The sequence below is a fragment of the Apostichopus japonicus genome, chromosome 16 (assembly GCF_037975245.1).
Source record: "Apostichopus japonicus isolate 1M-3 chromosome 16, ASM3797524v1, whole genome shotgun sequence".
Taxonomy (NCBI): domain Eukaryota; kingdom Metazoa; phylum Echinodermata; class Holothuroidea; order Aspidochirotida; family Stichopodidae; genus Apostichopus; species Apostichopus japonicus.
Window position 1 is genome coordinate 823,246 of NC_092576.1, and position 20,814 is coordinate 844,059.

General features: G+C 37.3%; 1 protein-coding gene across 4 annotated transcripts in view; it reads left to right on the forward strand.

Annotated features, from left to right (window-relative positions):
- Positions 1 to 6,151: 6,151 nt before the first annotated feature.
- LOC139983335 (uncharacterized) overlaps positions 6,152 to 20,814 on the forward strand; it is a 111,225-nt gene continuing 96,562 nt past the window's right edge. For 2 of the 4 annotated variants that reach the window (XM_071996851.1, XM_071996849.1), the window contains exons 1-14: positions 6,152 to 7,738; positions 8,663 to 8,994; positions 9,829 to 10,159; positions 10,614 to 10,736; positions 11,028 to 11,058; positions 11,653 to 11,708; positions 11,935 to 11,968; positions 12,109 to 12,176; positions 12,715 to 12,745; positions 13,337 to 13,386; positions 13,517 to 13,570; positions 14,063 to 14,230; positions 14,478 to 14,588; positions 15,352 to 15,503. In XM_071996851.1, the coding sequence (XP_071852952.1) occupies positions 10,009 to 10,159; positions 10,614 to 10,736; positions 11,028 to 11,058; positions 11,653 to 11,708; positions 11,935 to 11,968; positions 12,109 to 12,176; positions 12,715 to 12,745; positions 13,337 to 13,386; positions 13,517 to 13,570; positions 14,063 to 14,230; positions 14,478 to 14,588; positions 15,352 to 15,503 (1,029 nt within the window). In that variant the 5' untranslated portion in view covers positions 6,152 to 7,738; positions 8,663 to 8,994; positions 9,829 to 10,008. Of the gene's footprint in view, positions 7,739 to 8,662; positions 8,995 to 9,828; positions 10,160 to 10,613; positions 10,737 to 11,027; positions 11,059 to 11,652; positions 11,709 to 11,934; positions 11,969 to 12,108; positions 12,177 to 12,714; positions 12,746 to 13,336; positions 13,387 to 13,516; positions 13,571 to 14,062; positions 14,231 to 14,477; positions 14,589 to 15,351; positions 15,504 to 19,711; positions 19,870 to 20,814 lie in introns of all 4 variants that reach the window. The other 2 variants (XR_011798609.1, XM_071996850.1) reach the window with 2 other exon arrangements.

Below are 20,814 nucleotides of genomic sequence, written 5' to 3' on the forward strand. Positions count from 1 at the left end.
ACCTATGGGGGTGAAGACCCTGCAGACTGCAGCACTAGTTCTTATTTTTATGCATTGGGTGGACTGAAACACCAATTGCTCTTTCCCTTCAGTTGCAACGTTTCGTTTATTCCAGTATAAATTGCATAAAATACAGTTCATAAATAGGAAAATGGTGAGTATAATCAGGCGCGTATCCAGGATTTTCTAACCCGGGGGGCGCGAATTACTATCTAAGCGGAGCGCCACCATCGGTTGGCGCGGAGCGTACAAGAAAATTTCTGGTTTTGATATACCACCCAGATCACCGGAAATGGTACTTCTCGGCCTTGAAAATGACCAACCAGATGTACACTTTTGGCCTGAGAACCAAGTATTTCCCAATAGTTTTTTTTTTTTCATCCATAACCTTTTTGCAGATTGTTACCAGTCACAAATCATGTTCGACCTCATCGCATGACCTGTGGATCATTGCTTTTGTAGGTGATTCTACATCGCAGCCCACAATATCCGTCTGCCTCCCCACTTTTCAAGGTTTTAAGCCCAGTATTTGTTCAGAATTTGAAAATTCACATTCTCGTGAATAAACTCACTTCAAAACATACCCGTAATGGCGCACAAAATTTCATCTATGGACAACCAATATAGAAAAACCTCCATCAACCCCTAACAGACCGGTCAAAATTGCACAGCTCCCAACTATTGAGAAGGCAAATGCTGGTCCATGCCACGAATCGCCGTCCTGGGGGAGGGGTGTAAGGGGAGGGGGTGTCCCCCTCCCCCTTTTGATATTTTTTTTGAATCCTGGTGATGCCTACATGTAAAATGGTGGAACTTAGAAAGGCTTTTGTCACCCAAAATTTTCTGAGAAATATGCATATTTTTGTGTGTAACAGCAATAAATTGAATTGTAGGTGATAAATCATTCTTTCCCGTGGCATGAAAATGTTCGCTGCTCGCCCCAATCAAAAGAAATATAGGCTAATTTGTGGTTCAAATGATGCTGTAAATGAGGTTTTATACTCTATTATGCTAATTGCTAAAGAAATGATTGTTGCAAAGTCCAAATTTAATGCAATTTTTTTCTATGTATACTTGACAATTACAATGTGGGTTTTTCGGAAGCTTACGCGGATCAGCGGGTTTGGGTGTTAGAATGCGGGTCCAACCCGCGAATTGCAGGTCAGTTGGGAGCTCTGAAATTGCATGAGTAGAGGGAAGTGTGATGAAGAATGATGGTCGGAAATTTTCGAAAATTCAGACACAGTTAATTTATTGGTGTAGAAATATTAAAACTTCTTATAACGGCTATTATAAAACTTGGTTGAAGGAAATGAAAAAATAGCAGATATTTCCGAAAGCGAACACTACACACATAGGCGTAGGAGACGGGGGGTGCAGTCCCTAATTCGCCATGACTAATGTAAAAGATAGTTTTGACATATTTGGACCTCCATGCTTTTTCTCTATCTACGTAAGACATTTGGTTGTTTACATTAGCATCCAGCGGTATACTGCGCAACTTTGACGGACCGTACGGTGTACGATGGCATGCGATGTAGGCCTAATAACCGATGCTTGCTTATGTGATGTTGATATTAACATGTTGAACGCGCGCGGAGCGCGCGAAAAATTTGGGTCTTTTTCGGGCAAATCGGACAGTTTTGAGGCTGTTCATCCTGGAACGCCATTTTCATGCTCACTGATATGATGTGATATCTGCTGTTTGCTTTACAAATTCGAACAGGCGCGCAGCGAGGAATTTGCCAAGGAAGAGGCGATGCCTGTAGGCAAAGTATCTACGCGTTGCGCCACCATAAGTTGGCGCGAAGCGTACAAGAAAAGTTTGGCAGAAAATCCCTACCAGAACGCTGGAAATGGCACTACCCAGGACCATTTTTTGGCGCGAAGCGTCCAAGCAAATTTTGGCCGAAAATGCCTCCCAGATCGCTGGAAATGACACTTCCCAGGCCTTGTAAGTTGCATCTGAGCACTTTCAATTTTGAAATTACTAGCAATATCATTACAAAAATATGCTGAAGGGGGGGGCGGTCGCCCCCTTCCCGAAATGCGTCATGTTCCCCGACGACACGGTGGAGTTCGAGACCAGCCACAGTTGGTTTCATAGCACAATTCTACAATTGTTTATGGCGTATATACACACACACGCGTTATGGTAGACCATATATAATATATATATATAGATCATGAGTGAGAGAGTAAAAATGGAAACGTCAAAAATGGAGTTGCCGGTGTAAGGGGTAGGGTGAGGCATACGCCCCTTCCGAAATCCTTGATCCGTCACTAGCTACCCTGTGTATATAATAGGGATCAGCGCTGTAATGATGTCACTGTTCCTCTTTCTCTTCCCGGTGTCTTGGCGTTTTCCTTTTCTCACTCTTTTTTCCTTTTTCTCTCCTTCTTTTTCTTTTCCCTTCCTTCCTCTCCTTCTCCTCTTTTTTCCCCTCTTTTTTTCTTTTCTCTTCTCTTTTTTTCTGTCTTTTTTTCTTACCCGGGGGGCGCGCGCCCCAACGCCCCCCCCCCTGGATACGCACCTGATAATAAATAAAATGTTATGAGCATTCATAAAATGTATAAAAGTTAGGAATCAGTAACCCTATTAGGGAATACAATTTGTGGAAACTATATAAGTTACATCAAATCAAGCTATTTAAAGTGTCATGTTGAATAAAAATAGATGCTCTGAATACAAACGAGTTTCTGAATACTTGCACTCTATATTTTGGTGTCAATGCACGATTCCAGAGATTATAGCTAGTGTGTCGACGCGGTAATTTCAGTTCTGCATAAAGCGGGTGATTTTCTTCTCTTTGAATATTCCTACTTAGTCCGATCAATTCACGCCTAGCTCCACCATTGACCTGGTCAACCATACTCTCATGATCCAACCTGAAAATCTTAGCACAATACTTCAAGAATGCTCTGATTCTTTGTTTATCACAGGCAAGTAGAAAATGATACCAAACAGGCACAGCATATATTATATGGGGCAGAATCGATGTTACAAATACTTTATGCCTCACGTCTAATTCGAAGAACGGAACGAGATATTTCAATGTGGATACAATGTAGTAGACTCGTCGTAGTATATTTGAAATATGATGGGTGAATGTTAGTTTGTTATCTATACGCACACCAAGATACATGGTATGAGACACACGTTCAACTTCAGAGTCCTCAATTACAAGTTTTTCGGATTTAGTTTGGATGAGACCTACATGCTTGATGTTAATATTTTCAAATACCATTTCTTTGGATTTGTTGGATTGAGGATAATATTCTTCTGTTGACATATATCAGTAATGTTGGAAATGAATGACTTATACAGACTATTATCTCTTTCGTGTGAGAGTTTCGAAATTTTACAAGAAATAGCAGTGTCGTCAGCGTACTTAATGACAGAACAATTGGAATTTGACTGTATTTCATTAGTAAACATTGTAAAGAGCACGCCGAGAGGGGACCACCTTGCGGAACACCAATTTTGATATTGGAGGTATCAGAGAGACCTTTGTCAATCTTGACTTGTCTGGACCACCCTTTTAGGAAGTTTGCAAGCCAGTGGGTTAGCCATGGTTCGATACCAAAATTCATTAGATCATTTATAAATGATTTGGTAAAACGGTGTTAAAAGCACTTGAAAAATCAAGGAATAAAACTTTGGCAACAGTAGTGTCTTTACAATTCAAACCTGAAACAATGTCATGGACAAGGGTTAAAATAGCGTCTGTACATGATACCCACTTCCTGTGGGCAAACTGGCAAATTGTCCCCGTACAGGCTATAAGAGCTTCAGTGACATATGATAATAAAGTTTTTGGCATGCAATTGAAACCAATGCTAGCAAGATCGATTGGCCTGTAGTCATTGACAGCAGTAGGTCTAGGTTTCTTGGGATTGGGTGCAGTTATTGCATGCTTCCAGGAATAGGCGATCATACTCTGGCGAATGCTTTCATTGAACATTTCAGTGAAGATACCAGCCAGTTCAACAGGGCCCCAACCCAATCAACTTGAAAATCCTAACATTTTCAAGTTTATTTATCTTATCAGTTATTCACTAAACTACTTGACCTACATGTAATACAATGGTTCGCGCCCTCTCGGATGATTTATCTATCTTTGAGAGAGCTACCGGGGTGGAGTTGAATCCGAACAAGACAAAGGGGCTTCGCCTTGGTAGCTGGAGATACAGAGACTCACCAATAAGTGCATCGTGGTCGGATCAGATTATCAAAATGAATGGAATATGGTTTGGCTACGATGAACCTTGTGATGTCATCTGGAACGAGAAGGCTGAGGTATTTGAGAGCAGGCTCGAAACCTTTGGCACCCGCTGGCTTTCGATCTTGTTATCAATCGTTTTGTTTCGCCCATCTTGTGGTACCCGGGCGCGGTGTACCCAATTCCGCGTCGCGGACTTGTTACGGTTGGAGCGAGCGATAATTGCATTCATTTGGTCAGGTGGTACAGATCTTTTCAAGAGGCGGTAATGTACCAAAAACTGGAGAAGGGGGGAGGGGGGTTAAGGATGGTTCATCCGTGAAGTAAATTGACCTTTTCGTTATTTAAGCAATTGTTTGTAGCGGTAACTGACCCAGGGTTGCCTTGTTCATATTTTGTACGTTTTTTTTTTTTTTTTTTTGGCCGGTTGCACTTGTGTCGATGGGTCCCGGCGCTGGTTAGCAACAGAGAACCGCATACTGGTACTCCAAGCAAAGTGGTGCGTGTCATTTTCTCCGCTCTAATTGAGTTGCCCCCTGTTGACCTGTCATGGCCGGCCCTCGTTCACAGTTCCTTGCGGGATATGGCCTTGAATGCAATTTGTGTACAGGGACGTCATTCTGCCGAAGTATGGCGTTCGTTGCGTTGAAGGCTGAATGGTTGCAGGCTCCGCGTTCTTGCATGGAGAATTGCACACGGTGCCTCGTTGACCAATTTGAAAAGGTATCATTGGCGATTGGGTGATGGACTGTGCCCAGGGACCGGCTGTGGCAGCTTTTGGCTAAGATCATGTGTAGTATCTGTTCCCTTTCGAGGGAATGGTGATGCACACCGGACTATGATCACACAGTCACAGTCCCGATGCAAGGGGACTGGGGTTGGAAGCGGATCAGTTTTTCGGTAGTTTTGTTTTCGTGCCCAGGCTCTTTCCTGGGTGACTTTTTTTTTAAATGTTGTACTGCCCATGTTTTTGAGCATTGTTCCATTGCTTGCGGCAGTGGTTTCAGACCTGGACCGACCGTTTAACGGGAGACCGTTCATGGTCGGTAGGACAGGGCTTTGTTTGATATGAGGTAAATCCTCCAGTTTTTTATGTTGCTGTGTTCACCGTGTTATTTGTGTTTGTTCTATTTTGAAAAACTTATTTGGCGGAATAGATGTAAAATAGTTTTTAGGGGGGAAATTTGCCAGTTGGCAGGCAGACCTGGAGGTGGTGAAGTGTGACATTCGCCTTCAGGTTGAAGGCGATTTTCGCCGTTTATGTAGGGCTGCCTTTTTTGGACGCTGGTGTGCTGGGGAGGGGTTTTTCGTTTCGTTGCGTGCTGTTAGTCTTTTTGTGTATTTTTTTCAATGTTTGAGTGGGGGGTTGGGGTTTGTCTCTGCAGGTCGGAGGGCGAACTTACTTGGGGGGGGGGGGGTCGCTTGACTTAAGGTTTTGTTGTTAGAGTGGGCTGGTTTGGTAGTGCCGTTTTGCACCCTTACTAACATTTATGAGGTAAACTGTCTACGAATATAATTGTCCTTCACTTTTCAGGAGTTCGTTAATTTGTACTCCTAAAAATATCATGTTTCTTAACAATTTCTGTGAATATCCGTCAATGCACACCCTCCTTTCTAGAAAGTCTACACAGAAAACAGAGAGAATGCGATTTTAGTACCACCCTATCCCACCTTACCATTCCTTTCCATCCACCCACCTTGCCACTACAACCTGTACTATTCCTCACTAAGCTTGCCCAAGCCCGTAGTACTATCACGTCAACCCACCTAACCTTTCCCCTTCATCCGCGCCACACCGTCATTCCTTCCACCCCCCCCCCCCCGTTTTACTATTTTATCCATCCACCCCTGCCTATCTATCTACTCCTTAAATAAACTAAGGGAAAAGTTGCGGATGATAGACTAATGGTGTACATATACATGAATGTACACACCGTAGTAACGAATGTGTGACAAATCAACACATTTTACTAGACAATGACATCACCATGACGAAATATCTTTACAGTGAGGTTCAAACCTGATGTGGAGCTTTTTGATCAGAAAGCTGTTTGGAATGATTCCCATATAAACTTCATTGTGTTTCCTTTTATAAATGTTAACTTTTCAGTAAATATGTAGTTTCTTTGGATACGAAACCAGGAATTCAAATTACTATAATCTTTAATGTGCGTTTTCTAAAATCTCCCCTTTTCACATATTATGCTTCTTGTTTTGCAATTAGTAAAGATTAACGGTTGAGTATTTTCAAGAATTTGACTACTAGATTTTCAAAATGACGCTTTCAATACTATTGTACATAGCTTCCAACTACCAAAACACAACATTCAATGTTTTACTTCATCACTTGAGAAACAAATATTAAGAGTCAAGTCAATGAATCATTCAGACAAAAACACAATGCCCCGATATAATTTGTTCAGTGTATTTTCATCGTGACAACTAAACGTACTTAAAAATAACACACGCGGATAATTGTGCTTATCGTAATGTCAATACAATTGCCAAGTAGGCAATGTTATTTTAACTTTATCTTCCTGTTTGCGATTACTATTGCTTTGTGAGTATAACCCGTCGTAGTTTTCACTTTCCATCTAGAACATCAGTTGCTTTTATTCTCAGATTTTTAGTACTGCCAGTTAAGCAATATGATTTTAATTTTCTCTTCTCTGTTTACCATTGTAATTGCTCTGTGAGTAACACATCGTAGTTTTCACTCTCCATCTAGAACATCAGTTGCTGTCATTCTCAGATATCAATACAACTCTCAGGTATGCAATATGATTTTCATTTTCTCTTCTCTGTTTGTCATTGTAATTGATATATAATTAACGCATTGCAGTTTTCATTTTCAATCAAGAACATCAGTTGCTTTCATTCTGAGATTTTCTCAATAACACTTTTATATTGCGCAATAGAACAGTCAGTAACATTTCGACAACGAAGGGAATCATAACTCTCCGTCTAGAAACATTGTAACAAACCATCAGAATACGGACACTTTCGTGGACGTAATAATCGAATCTTTAAGTATTCCTATCAGCCAATTGATTACTGGCAGACTATCTTCGTGGCTTACTGAGGAATGGACAAACATTACTCATATCACTGATATTAAACAAGGAAATGTTGCGTGTCGTGAAAAAGAGACGACACCTATCATAGTACAAAGATGGTTGTCTTTTCATTTCAGTGGTGGACATTTTTCTTCATTTGGGATGTTCATCACGTCATTGCGGATATAAATCTGGGAAAAACAATAACTACTAATATTCACGACGACCTGATTCTGAACTGTTCTACTGGAGAGGAGGTGGCGACTAGTTCACTAACATGGTTTCACAATGACGACACTCTATACGTGAAATCATATCCATTCGATCCAGGAAATAGTGAATTAATACCAACGAATTATTCATTACATATCAGAAACGTCTCTTTGTCGAACGAAGGGAACTATTCATGTGTGGACAGTATTTACCACCTAGTTGTGCAGTATCAGGTAGAAGTAAATGGTGAGTTTATGTTAGATGCATTCAGATTAGAAAATTATCTACAGCAACTCACTTGGTTGGCACTCTCTTTGGTCATCAATTACTCAATCAATTACTAATAATTATTACTATAATTTAATTTAATGTAAGAATAACAATCAATGTACTGTTGAAACATCAATTTAATCTATAATGTTATTTTGTATGTTAGAATTACGCATTTGTAATAGTTATACTCCTTCAACGTACGTAGACTAAGTTAAGGTTCATTCTAGATTATTCTACTAATTATTTGTCTATGCCTGTACAAAATAAAATATTTTGGACCTACCTATCATGTGATTTTAACATGAGAATACTATTCTCTCGTAACTAGCTGTTTCTTAATTTAAAGGCAATTATGGCCAACTCGTTTTTCACGTAAGCACAAGAACCGAGTTAATCCATGCAAAAATCTCGCGGGACAATAGAGGCATCGTTTTTCGCCAGAGCACCCGAGACGTTTATCTTAAAGCTTTTGGCTAATAAGCACCTGTGCATTGTCTGCTAATAAAATAGCCAAATAAATTGTCCAAATAAATAAATACAACGAAAATATTACTATTTATAACGGAAACATTAGACGCATAGAAAAGAACTAATGAACAAAACAGACACAGGTGTTTTGGCAATATATATATATATATATATATATATATATTTATATATATATATATATATATATATATATATATATATATATTTATATATATATATTTATATATATATATATATATATATATATATATATATATATATATATATATATATATATATATATATATATATATATATATATATATATATATACATATATCATTTTACCAATGCATATAAAGTCCTCCTATCGTTAAATGTATGGTTCGCCTTCAGATAACACACATTGTATCTTTATTGCCTACTTAGTCCCTCCAAGACTGTTTTATATTCAAGTTGGAAATGATAATTTATCTGGTGGAGATTATTTCCGTATCGAGACGAATGAGACGTTGAACGTGTCCTGCTCCATGTCATTGGCGTTAAGCCTGCCACTGATCTACATTGGTTGGTCAATAATCAAAGAATTCAGCCAAGCTACGTCGAAGATGTTTTCGAGGAAGTAGCCAATAATAAAATCTCTAACATCAACTCTACGCTTCGTTTCCATCCTGCAACCACAAATGGAACTTTATCATGTGTTCGATGTTCAGCTGTTTCCACTAATCGAGAGCACATAAGGGTTCGCTTCTTTGACTACAGTAAGCCTTTGTTGTTAACGATGCAGAAATCTTAATGGTAACCAAGACATGTCGTTAAAATATTCTCTTTTTTGGGGAGGGGGGGAGGGCAAAAATTAAAAGACTAAGCAATATCGACGGCTTTAATATTATTTTCAATATTCTGTAATTGCTGTGATTTTGACATGACAGTGACTACACATATTATCTTTTATCTTAGCATCAGTTAATTTGTACAACAAAATCTGACGCATGCACGCATAGTTTCACAGAGAGTAGTGAGATCAACATTAGCCTTAAAATTTTCGTAGTTGCTTCCATTTTTTGGTTATATAGCATTACTTTCTTATTCATTTCAATCGAAGGCGTGTATTAAAATAAACTTACAACTTGCGATGTAAGAACTGGCTTTTTACAGAAGTATATAAGGTAAGTGGGAAAAACAATACTGAGAACACTTCTGTTGATAGGGGTAAAAAAAATATTTGTTTAGTTTATAGTTTCGTCCGTATGTTTTATCCAATTTTATTGCACAGGTTGAAGTATAGATATAATTACAGTTTAAACATTGCAACAGACTACGGTAGTTAAAACATTGTGTTCTAAAGCGTCATTTTCATTTCTGTTGAAAGATTTCACACTAAAAGTTATGCCGCTAATCCTTTGTTACTTCATTCCATTGATATTCTAGTGACCATGTTTGCCTACTTACATACAATCCTACGTAGCTGAATATGTTATGTAACATATTTGTTAAATATCTTTACTGAGGTAAGGATCGCATTTTCTGTAGGACTTTTCCGTAAAACAAAATCTTATTTTAGATTTGACGTATTTTACCCGTTTTGTGATCAGTGCCTCCAAGATTATTTCAACTGATGGTTGATGGTATGAACGTCACCGATGGTGAACATTACTTTGTTGAAGAAGGCCAGATGTCAAATATCTCCTGCTATATCCTGGAATCAAGACCGTTGAATAATATTCACTGGAGGATTGAAAACAGAAAATTACCCACCGAGTGTAAAGTTCGACATGAAGAATGACTCTGCTAACAACATAGTTTACGATACACAGTCGACACTTCAATTGCATCCAACATCCGTTAATGGAACCATAACATGTATTCGAATCGTAGAGGGTATTTTAATTCAAGAAAACAATGGGATCCATCTTCATACTTTTGGTAAGCTTAAACCACTTATCCATTCGTTCGTTAACATTTGACGAAACTAATGAGAGGAATTTAATTCATATAACAACAACAAAAATGCCAAGACAAATGTCAGACTCTTTTTCTTTCTTTGCTATAATATAATTTAAATAATGCAATCTTAACAATCAGGCAAAAACAATTAAACGGTAAAGTTATTATAAATTTAAGAGACAATGTTAACTGCAAGACTGTTTATACGCTTTTACGTTTTGGTATCACTATAGGCCAGATACCAACTATAGGCTCACTGTACACATAACAGTATATACTTTATATACTTTACCATCAGCTGTCTTGTTATCAAGTATCCTAAGCAATAATAGAGAGAACATTTCAAACCAGTTACACTTAATAACATTAGTGCAAAATACTGAGTTTGTATGTGTATAATACTAATTCCAGTCAGTTTTTGTTTCCTTTTCAGTAAAAGATAAAACACAATTCTCATCTGTAGAAGTCTCAATTGTAGAAAGAACATTACTGATTGCAATCATTAGCACCATTTGTTTCATTTTCGCGTCAACTCTCGCGTGTGTACTTAAAAGGGGTAAGTTCATTACAACATCGGGTAAAAAACATAAAAAACAATTATATTTACAAAAGCTTAATCGAATATTTTACGTTCGTAGAGATATACAAGAAGGACGTAACTACTGTTACATCTACTGATAAACATTGTTCTTAATATTTTATCAAAAAGCTCTTTGTTCGAACGTGTTAATAAAGCTGCATAACATCTGCATTTTCATCGTAACGGCCATATTACCGAAGTTGAGCTATTATAAGCGTTTATTTGCTATAATCGATGATCAATGCAGGTATAATTTTCTATTTACAGCGTTCTTGAGGAGAAGAACTTTTGCAGTATCGTGAGTCTTTTTTACCATCTCATCATGTTTCAAACAGATTAATTTCAGATTTTGTTATGATACTTTCATCGACTAACTTCGATACTATCAATTACCTCCGATATCATTGCCAACCCTATTGAATAGAAGGAGTACATAGGAGCGATTTTAATGATGTGTCTTTTAAATATTGGATGTAGCTAGTTTAGCAATATTTAATTATAACAATTAATGTTATTAAATTTTGTAGAATGATGTAACTTTATTATTTTAGTACCTGCAATATATCCACAACTCGAAGAAACAGCTTAGGAAAATGACATACTGCTTTAAAAGAGGCGCATTTGTCTACAATTAACTAGAAATTCAATGATGGCGTTTTGTCATAGTAATAATCTCTTTTAGGTTTTCCCCTTTATGGTGGCTATTACTGTTGTGAGTGACAAACTGTTAAGATAATTTTTATCAATTTTAGCCACTGTAATGCTGAAAGTAAAAGAGATATTTGTACAGAGGTTAAACCAATTAACCACCCGAGTTTAAAAACGTATAACTATTAAGATGTGATACTTTCTTTTGTACTCACGACAATCGTCTTTACTTCTATTTACACAGATCAATGCGTGATGATGGCACGTCTCGTGGAAATGACATGGCTCTGAATTCACTAGGTGATCTAAGTTAATAGTTTTCTTGCAATCTTGATCATAGATATAAGAATTTCAATATGCCACTAACACGATTATATTCACAAGTATGTTGTCCAACAGCAAACGGACAAGATACCAAACGGACAGTACCAAATTAGGAAAATAAAGGAAATTATTTAGTTAAATTTATTTAACGTCAGGCACTAGAAATATGTTGTAACTGGTCTCATTTTATATTTTCTTCTAGCAAGAGATGACGATCATGAAGATCAAATTTGCGGGTAACATTTTCATTCTTCTCTGATGTTCTTTAACAACGTTTTATTATAAAACAAAATTAAGACAGTAATCTTTGCTAGCAAACATGTGTACACAGAGACACACAGTTAGTTAACATGTTATATATTTCTTACTTCTACAGTACTGCGGGTGCCTTACAAAGTGTCCCTCCTGGCTACTCAACCTACATTGTTGCAGATGATGAGGACGGTAAGAAAGCATTTACTGATTGTAAAGAAAAGTAACATTTTGAGGCGACTTTAAGCTACATGCATTTTGTGAGCTATTGTTATAGTTTCCTGCAATTCTGCGTAACCATTCATTGTTGAATGCCTCGAATCAAGGGGACTAGAGAGTACTAAATTAGTAAGAGTAGGTCTTTATGTGATAGTTCAGATTCCACTCTAATCGGGAATAAATCTTTCTTTCCTTCACAAGTTTCGTCCAGTTTCATTTTGTGGTTGTGTGTTTTTGTTTGGTTTAACCAATGTAGCAAAGAGTGTTATTAGTCCATGTATATATTATTATTTCATTCATTCGAAATCAATTAAACGTTTTAAGGGATCTATATTTTCCTTCAGGTCAGATGAGATAATATTTGTTCTTCTTCTTTTTACTATGACGTTCTTAATAATATTTCTATAGTATATCAACATTACTACATAACACTATATAAAGCCTACCACCGTAGATATAAATATAGTAGGTTTATATGTGATTTTATTCTTATTTGATTTATGTTTGCCAGAGGAGCTAAAGACAGTCGAAACCACACTCAGGTATAAATATTTTTTGTTTCTCATCATGACCCAAATTCGTAAAACTAATGCCTAATTTTTACAAATGCTCATGACGGTAACAAGCATGACCAAAATAAATACAAAGTTTCATGAGTATCACGGTTACTCTAATCATTTGAATTCCCTTAATCGATCAAGAGATGTATTAAGAAAAGCTCACCTATCGATGTTAGTCATTATTGTTAGGATAGACTCGATCATTTTCAAAAATTTAGAAGGGAAAAAAGAGAAACTGAAATAATTGAAGGAAAAATACACTCGACTTTAAGTTCTTTCGTTTAGCTGTTAAATCAAATAAGCGTCCTATGAAATGTTGTTGAAAAAACACAGTGGAAGAAAGCTAAACTCTAAGGCTGTAGTTAGTACTGTCAATAAAATGTTTTTATTGAATATTCGACAATAGCTTCGTGTGGGTTCGATTTAAATTGTACTTACAACTTAATCCGAATATGGATGATTTTTAAAGCTATGATTACTGACTTTACAATGATTTTAAAACAACACCACAGTTAATTATTTCTAGGGCATTTGAACAGGAGTATATATTAAACTTTAATTCAATCAATTTAGTCGCAGACTTCCAGAAATACCAAACCAAGATGGAGACGATGGCGAATACGGTCAGTGGTTATAAATACGATGTATTCTTTAAGTTTTACTTTTGGTCAAGTTTCCAATTTAATAATTTTATATGTTTTCCAGGAACCCTTTCCACTTTCGTTATGCTTTTTTTAAATCACAAATCCACAGTTCTCTCAACCGAAAGCAGAAACTCGGCTATCATCGTCATAATGAACATGTGCGGTATGAATATTTATGATAAACAAGTAACCTAAAGCCTAATAATTTCTTAAGGAGTCAGAGTATGTTTGATTTTTTATTATAATGTACAATGTGATGTAATATATTGCTTTCTTGCCTTAAACAAAATCATCATACAATATATCGTTAATGTAACTATGATTTTGCCAGATTGTAATTGAAAAACTATAGTTGGGCAATATAAAGTTATTACCATGTAACGGCATAGAGTACTTAGTAATCAATCGTAAGTAGCTTTATGATGTAATCAGTAATTCAAAGTGTCTGTGTTTTGTATGAAGGAATTATAATGAATACTATCCCACATCCCAAAGCTTAGTACTATCCCTTTGGGATCACCATAACCATAGTCAATATATTTTGGGTTAAGCATAGGATATGCAGCTTTGGTTCGCTAGTTGTTATATGTCTCGTTGTGCTGCCCTATTATGGTCGGTGTTTGAAATATTGATCGACACTTTCTCATTGCGATAGCATATTACTCGGAGACTAAGCCAATGGAATCAGGAAGGAGTGTTTATCAACTCCACGACGTCTGCGTTCTTATGAGCCTTAAGGTTGGGGAATTATACAAACGTTGGACAGGAATACTTAACTACGATAATAATCGAAGTAAATCCGTAGTTATCACTACAGCGTCAGGTGAAGCATATATACTTAACTATTGTGAATTAATTATTATTTACTAAGATCTACACTATATTCTTAATAACTACATTTTGTTGTCAAATCATGTGCTGCATTTCTTCGCATTCTGTAAATCATATTATATTTCAATCCTTAAGTATATTTCAATAACGGGTTGGATTACTCGGATTAGTAGTTCATTAAAGCAATGGTTACGTTCATCCTAGAAGAATTGTTCACAACTTCCATGATTTGTACACAGAAATCGACACGTCTAGTGCTCTCCATTGGAACTACCATGTACGACGCCTTCTAGAGCTCCCAGAAAATGCCGAGAACATTGTCAGGACGGAGGGTATATACATGGATGGAGGTATGGACGCTTTCAACGCTAATCCAGATGACGAATTAGTGAATTAATTATTTTAATCAGCCGTTATGTATGTTTACGTCTATGATAAAATTCACCGTGACAGACCAAGTACATATAACTTAGTCCAACAGTTAAATGAGGGCAGATACAGTACCTCTCTCTTGCAAGCTTTTTGTCAATTTAACGCTATTTTTGAAAATAACGCTATTTTTTACATTAAGTTACAGTAACTAGAGACAGGCAGACGAAGTCTAGAAAGGAATGTGGCTGATAGAAAAGAATGTTTCAAAAATTAGTGTGTAATTATAGAGTAAGAAAATACTTCAATAACTATTTAGTCTTGGAAAGCATGCATCGAACAAAAGTGGACATGGTGAAAACATGGTAAACACACACACACATAATAATATTCTTCCAATATATTTTCTTATACCGACAAATAACATGAACAAATATCCCTCTTAATTGCACAGAACAAGTAAAATCACTATAATTAATCACAATCTATAGAAACATGACCAACTCAGCACATGTATGTATAAAGAACATTCTCGTGTCTTAAGAAAACTATTCCTATCGGAAAATTTATTTAAAAATCAAATTCGCTTTCATAGGCGTCATGGAATACCTTAACATAGAAACCCTCCAAAAAATAAATAAAGAAATCAATATTTGTAAATATTATCAACATTAAATCCTTTTTATACCATGATCGTGTTGCCTTGTGAATTTATGGGTCAATAATTTATCATGCGGTACTTAGGTCAAATTTACTTGCTGCAAGAACACATGGTATGCCGAACCTTGCAAGATTTTATGGAAGACGGATGCCCAGGAATGAGTTGGACAGAATTGATGGCAAAGAACTCTGTCATGGATATCCTGAAAGGAATGGATTTAATTCATTCATACGGGGTAAAGTTACGTGCTACTTTTTTTTACGTTGTATTTCATATTTATCGACGAATGCAATGATCTTCATAACACATCTCCTGTTTAAAGTTGTCTATTTGTTTTGTTGGCGTAGAAGGAAATTCCTATCATGGCGTATATTCCTGCCCTATACTAATAAGGCACACGTCCAACCCGAACATATATGCCAGACAGACGGGTCCAAACATATTAGATACATCTTCTGATCAAGCTTCTGCTCCGCCTGGCCTAGCTAACTTGATCCGCCCTTTGTATTAGCGATTTTGCCGATTTCTGATCTCCCATCAGATATGACCCCGCGGGGTCATGCAATTCCATTGGAGTTCCCTGTACCGTACTGTAATGTATACAAAGTTTGCATACAAGAATAATACTAGCAGCGCGTCTGTACAGTATAAGCCTAGCTTACTCAGTACTAGTATCGCGAAAGGTTTTTTTACTCGACAGTTCTTAAAGTTCAATACAAAATGATGATACTGTGTTAGTTTCACAGTAATTTCTCATTCTTTCAATAATAAAGGAGGACTTTCAGCAAAGTATAAATATTCATCAAAGAGAGTGATAGTTCACTCACAAGTCGTTATTAACAAATTCCTGTTGTGATACTCCAAGGAACTTGAGTATGAAACGCCGAGATTATGCTGTTTGCTCTTGGAACTGACCTTACAAACACTGGATATATATATTTACTTAATTCCCGATATCGAATATTTGAATCCGGGCAGATTCCGGCAGAAACTGTCTGCTACCGCGAATAGAGAATATCAGAGATAAATATCCTACTGGCGTAGGAAGGTATTTTTGTCAAGGAGGGGGGGGGGGGGGAGGCTAATGCATGATGAATTGTGATCGCTGACCTGGGGGCGGGGTTTTAAAAATTTCCAAGGGGGAGGGGGCACTAACTCCCCGTTGGAAAATTTTGGAACAATTACAGGCCATCAGATGCTGTTTAGTGCCACAACTTTTTTTCACAATTCCTAATTTACTTTACTAATCTTGCGTGCAGTTGCCAGGCGTGTACGTGCTATACGTGATGTGCATGAACTACGGAGTAGCGGCGATGGTGTATGGTGTACTATGTCAATATGTATGCCTGACCTACCGTACATGAACAAAAAAACGGAGTTCTGTACACACTGTACCGTATAAGCTAGCACAACCTAAGCATGCAGCACGTTGGTCTGGACGAGGTTTGATCCTGACTTATTTTGACGGTATGCCCAAACGCTAGCTAATTTCCAGCGGAGATAGTGATTCCCAATAATCGCAGTACTGAACAGTCTGAACAATGGTGAAAGACTACGTTCTGAATTTCAGGAAAAAAAATCAAAAATGAAAGGGGTTCTTACCCTCGACGACTAGTTTTCAGGTGGGGGGTCGGATTAGCATAACCAACTTGTTAAAAAAAAATCGTGACTGAAAAACAGGAAATTCTTTAGTACCCTTTACCAAGTAATCGTCGATTAAAGTAGCAAGGAAAAATAATCAGTTTCACTTTTACTTAACCGCAGCTAATAATTTGATTAATAAAGCTATCTCCAGTAGCATATATTAGTTTGCATTTACCTGCAATGAAGGTGTACCGACTGTATTTAAATTTCATGTATACTGACTGTATGTACATTCACTACAAAGCATCAGGAGCCTGGGATGCCAGTTAGTTGCTTTTACCTCCATGGTTGTACCAGGTAGCTGCTACCGCGAGGAGGTTCTACAAGGAGAGCCGCCTAGATTGCACAAGCTTCACAATGTATTTACACTTTATTGATTACACACAATAGATCCAAGCATATCGAGCTGGAGATTTGATCTTGTAGTCAGCAGGGAGAAAATCAATAAATTAACTGTGACAATCTGCTACCAGATATGAGGGATATGATATGAGGGGTAGTGATGTCACTGAGCTTGGCTACCTCTTGCCCCAGATTTCATAGCGGCAAAGATTAGCATTATTACAATTATTTGGAATATACCATAATCTTTTCTGTTTGTTAATTGTTTTCAAGAGAAACAACCGATCTAATTACGAACTATTCGTATTTTAGCATCTACATCCAGGGTTGTCAAGACGTAAAATTCTGGTGAGTAGGGCAGGGATCTGCAAATTATACGATTTCTGTCTGTCTGAAGACGTAACAATCATCGTTCGTTTGATTATATCAATGGTAAGGATAAATGTCAGGCGCGTATCCAGGATTTTCTAACCCGGGGGCGCGAATTACTATCTAAGCGGAGCGCCACCATCGGTTGGCGCGGAGCGTACAAGAAAATTTCTGGTTTTGATACCCCCCAGATCACCGGAAATGGCACTTCTCGGGCTTGAAAATGACCAACCAGATGTACACTTTTGCCTGAGAACCGCAGTATTTCCCAAAAGTTTTTTTTTTTCCATCCATAACCTTTTTGAAGATTGTCACCAGTCACACATCATGTTCGACCTCATTGCATGTCCTATGGATCATTGCTTTTGTAGGTGATTCTACGTCACGGCCCACAATATCCGAAAGCCCCACTTTTCAAGGTTTTAAGCCCATTATTTGTTGAGAATTTGAAAATTCACATTTCTCGTGAATAAAATCATTTCAGAACATACCCATATTGTTGCACAAAATTCAATCTATGGACAACCAATATAGAAAAACCTCCTTCAACCCCTAACAGACAGGTCAAAATTGCACGAGTGGAGGAAAGTATGATGAAGAATGTTTGTGAGGAAATTTTCGAAAATTCCGACACAGTTAATTTATTGGTGCACAAATATTAAAACCTGTTATAATGGCTATTATAAAACTGTGTTGAAGGAAATGAAAAATAGCAGATATTTCCGATATCAGGTATATCGAAACCGAACACTACACACATAGGCGTAGGTCCCGTAGGAGGCGGGGCCTGCAGACCCCCCCCCCCCCCGCAACCAAATTTCCCCCATTTTTTCTGGCACCTATACTCTAAAAACTGTTGGGCAAAACTGGTTGAGCAAACAAAGCATTGCCCAATGTGAGTCAATATTAACCAACAACTGAGTAAAAGAAATTACACAACTGATATGGGTAAACTTTGTTGTGCAAAAATTAAGATGTAGTTTATTGTTACTTTCTGTTGGGCAAACAAGCTTGATTTGCCCAATGTTGTGCAAAAACCAGCATTTTTGCGCCATTACTATACTGGTACTCTGCGCGATGTGCATGCATCATGGGTAGATCGTATATAGTGAACGTGTTAAAACTTACACAATGGCTGACGAATTTGTTAGCGCAGTACTCAAGAGGTGGGAAATGCCAGAGTTATGTGCTACATTTGAAGGTGAGCGTAAAGAAAAACAATCCTCTGCTTGGTGTGTGCATCGAACACTGCGATCTCTACATATCAGTGGTATCAAATGATCGTTCGTTCTCTCGGTGCTACATGTAGGCTATACCAGGCATACGTAAAGGCTACTAATACTAATTGTATTTCCAGCATAGTTGTATTACGTTAGGCTAGCTTGTAGTGAAGCGATTGACAGGCGCCACAGGCGTGTAACTAGGCCTAAGTTACTCACATTGTATTAACGTTGCGAACGCCTGTGTAATGCAGATCCTTGTCAACTTACGGTAAGCTATGCGTAAGCACCAGGTCTCTCTAGCCTATATCTTGGCCAGACAAGGTTTCATTGTAGCGCATTTTCGTTGTAAATCATAAATTGTACTCCCTTTTTTTCTTTTAAGTTTTATACGGCAAATGACCACATGAACCCTTATTAGCTTAACGTTAGACCTAGCCTGTCATAACTTAGGCCTAATGTTAGACTTACAAGTACGTTGTTCATGCTAGAAGTAGTACGTACATACAGTAGTATAATAGTGGACCCTTCGAAGTTCGAACACTTTAGCACTAAAATGCTCCAGAATTGTATCTGTTCACACTTCTTTTAAAATGATACTATCGATGGCAGAAGAAACATTCTCGTTAGAAAAAAAGTCGCTTCATAGGTTTCGTCAAATTGATACTATTGTATTGTGCCATGGTGAAATTATGCATTCGTAAGGGGTGTCCGAACTTCGAGGGTTTTTCAAACTTCAAAGTAGCCTAAGTTAGGCCTGGCATTTAATGAGTTCTAGGCTATAATAATATTAGTATAGCATAGAACATCAGCGCTAGTAATGTTATAGGCCTATAATGCTGTTTGCATATTTTTCTCTTTCTTACAGGTAGAACAGCACTTCGAATTATTACAAAAACCAACTGCCAACAAATTATACAACAGAGTGGGATATTTGACAATGGACATTTTGTGCTATACAGGCGATCATCCCAAACTGGCCGAACTTTTTGCATTTAGAGAAGACGTTGGATGCACTGACTGATGGTAAGCCAAATTTATTGTATAGTCATGGCCTGTGAATTCATAGCTAGCTTCATTCAGAGCTAATGCCATGACAATATAGTTTCTCTTTCCAGTATGTCTGTAAAAGATGGGTCAATATTTGGATTAACCTTCAAAATATGTTTTTGGTGGTTTGTTACTTTTAAAAATCTATCAAAATCAACTGATCTGAAAGGACCAAATCAGCTGGTTAATGTCAAATGGTGGCTTCTGAACCTTTCTGCAAACTGTCTCCAAACATTGCACTCAATATGATTAATTGGCTACTATTTTATTTGTAGTCGCGTTCGGGTTTGTGTGTGGTTGAAGTGAGACCAAGCCCTGTTATAATATTAACTCAATGACAGTCACTTGGACATGTATCAGTGTTGTTTGTAGGTTCCACATAGGGTTTGAATAATTCCTGTTGATTTCTCAACAAGTGAAATGTTTTTTTGTCAGCAGGAGTAATGACTGAAAACCTCATTATTAGCCTTGTTTACTCATTAATGCTCAATTGAATATAATATTTGGATTAATTCTACTGTCGATAAGCACAAACTTGAAAATGGCCAATGAGATGGATTCCTTATGTGTATACTTTTCTAATGCTGAGGAAAAGAAATTAGCTTGTTGTGTTGTGTACTTTTCTCAAGATGTTTTATGAGCAGGAAGATTAAACATGTTAAAACGTCTAGAAGTTGATTTTTCCAAAAATCTTTGGACAATTGTATTCAGATTTTAGTACGACTGTGTCAATGAAAGGTTAGCACATACTATGGGCTTTTTCATTTTTTTCCTTCAAAATCTTATAAAATTTGGCTTGAAATTAGTGTGTAGGGTAGGTAATTAAGTCTTCTAATACAAATGTGTAGGTCCCCTATGAGTACACATGCCACATTAACTTTCATGTTGCTGTTATTAATGTGTATGAGCATAAAGTTGTGG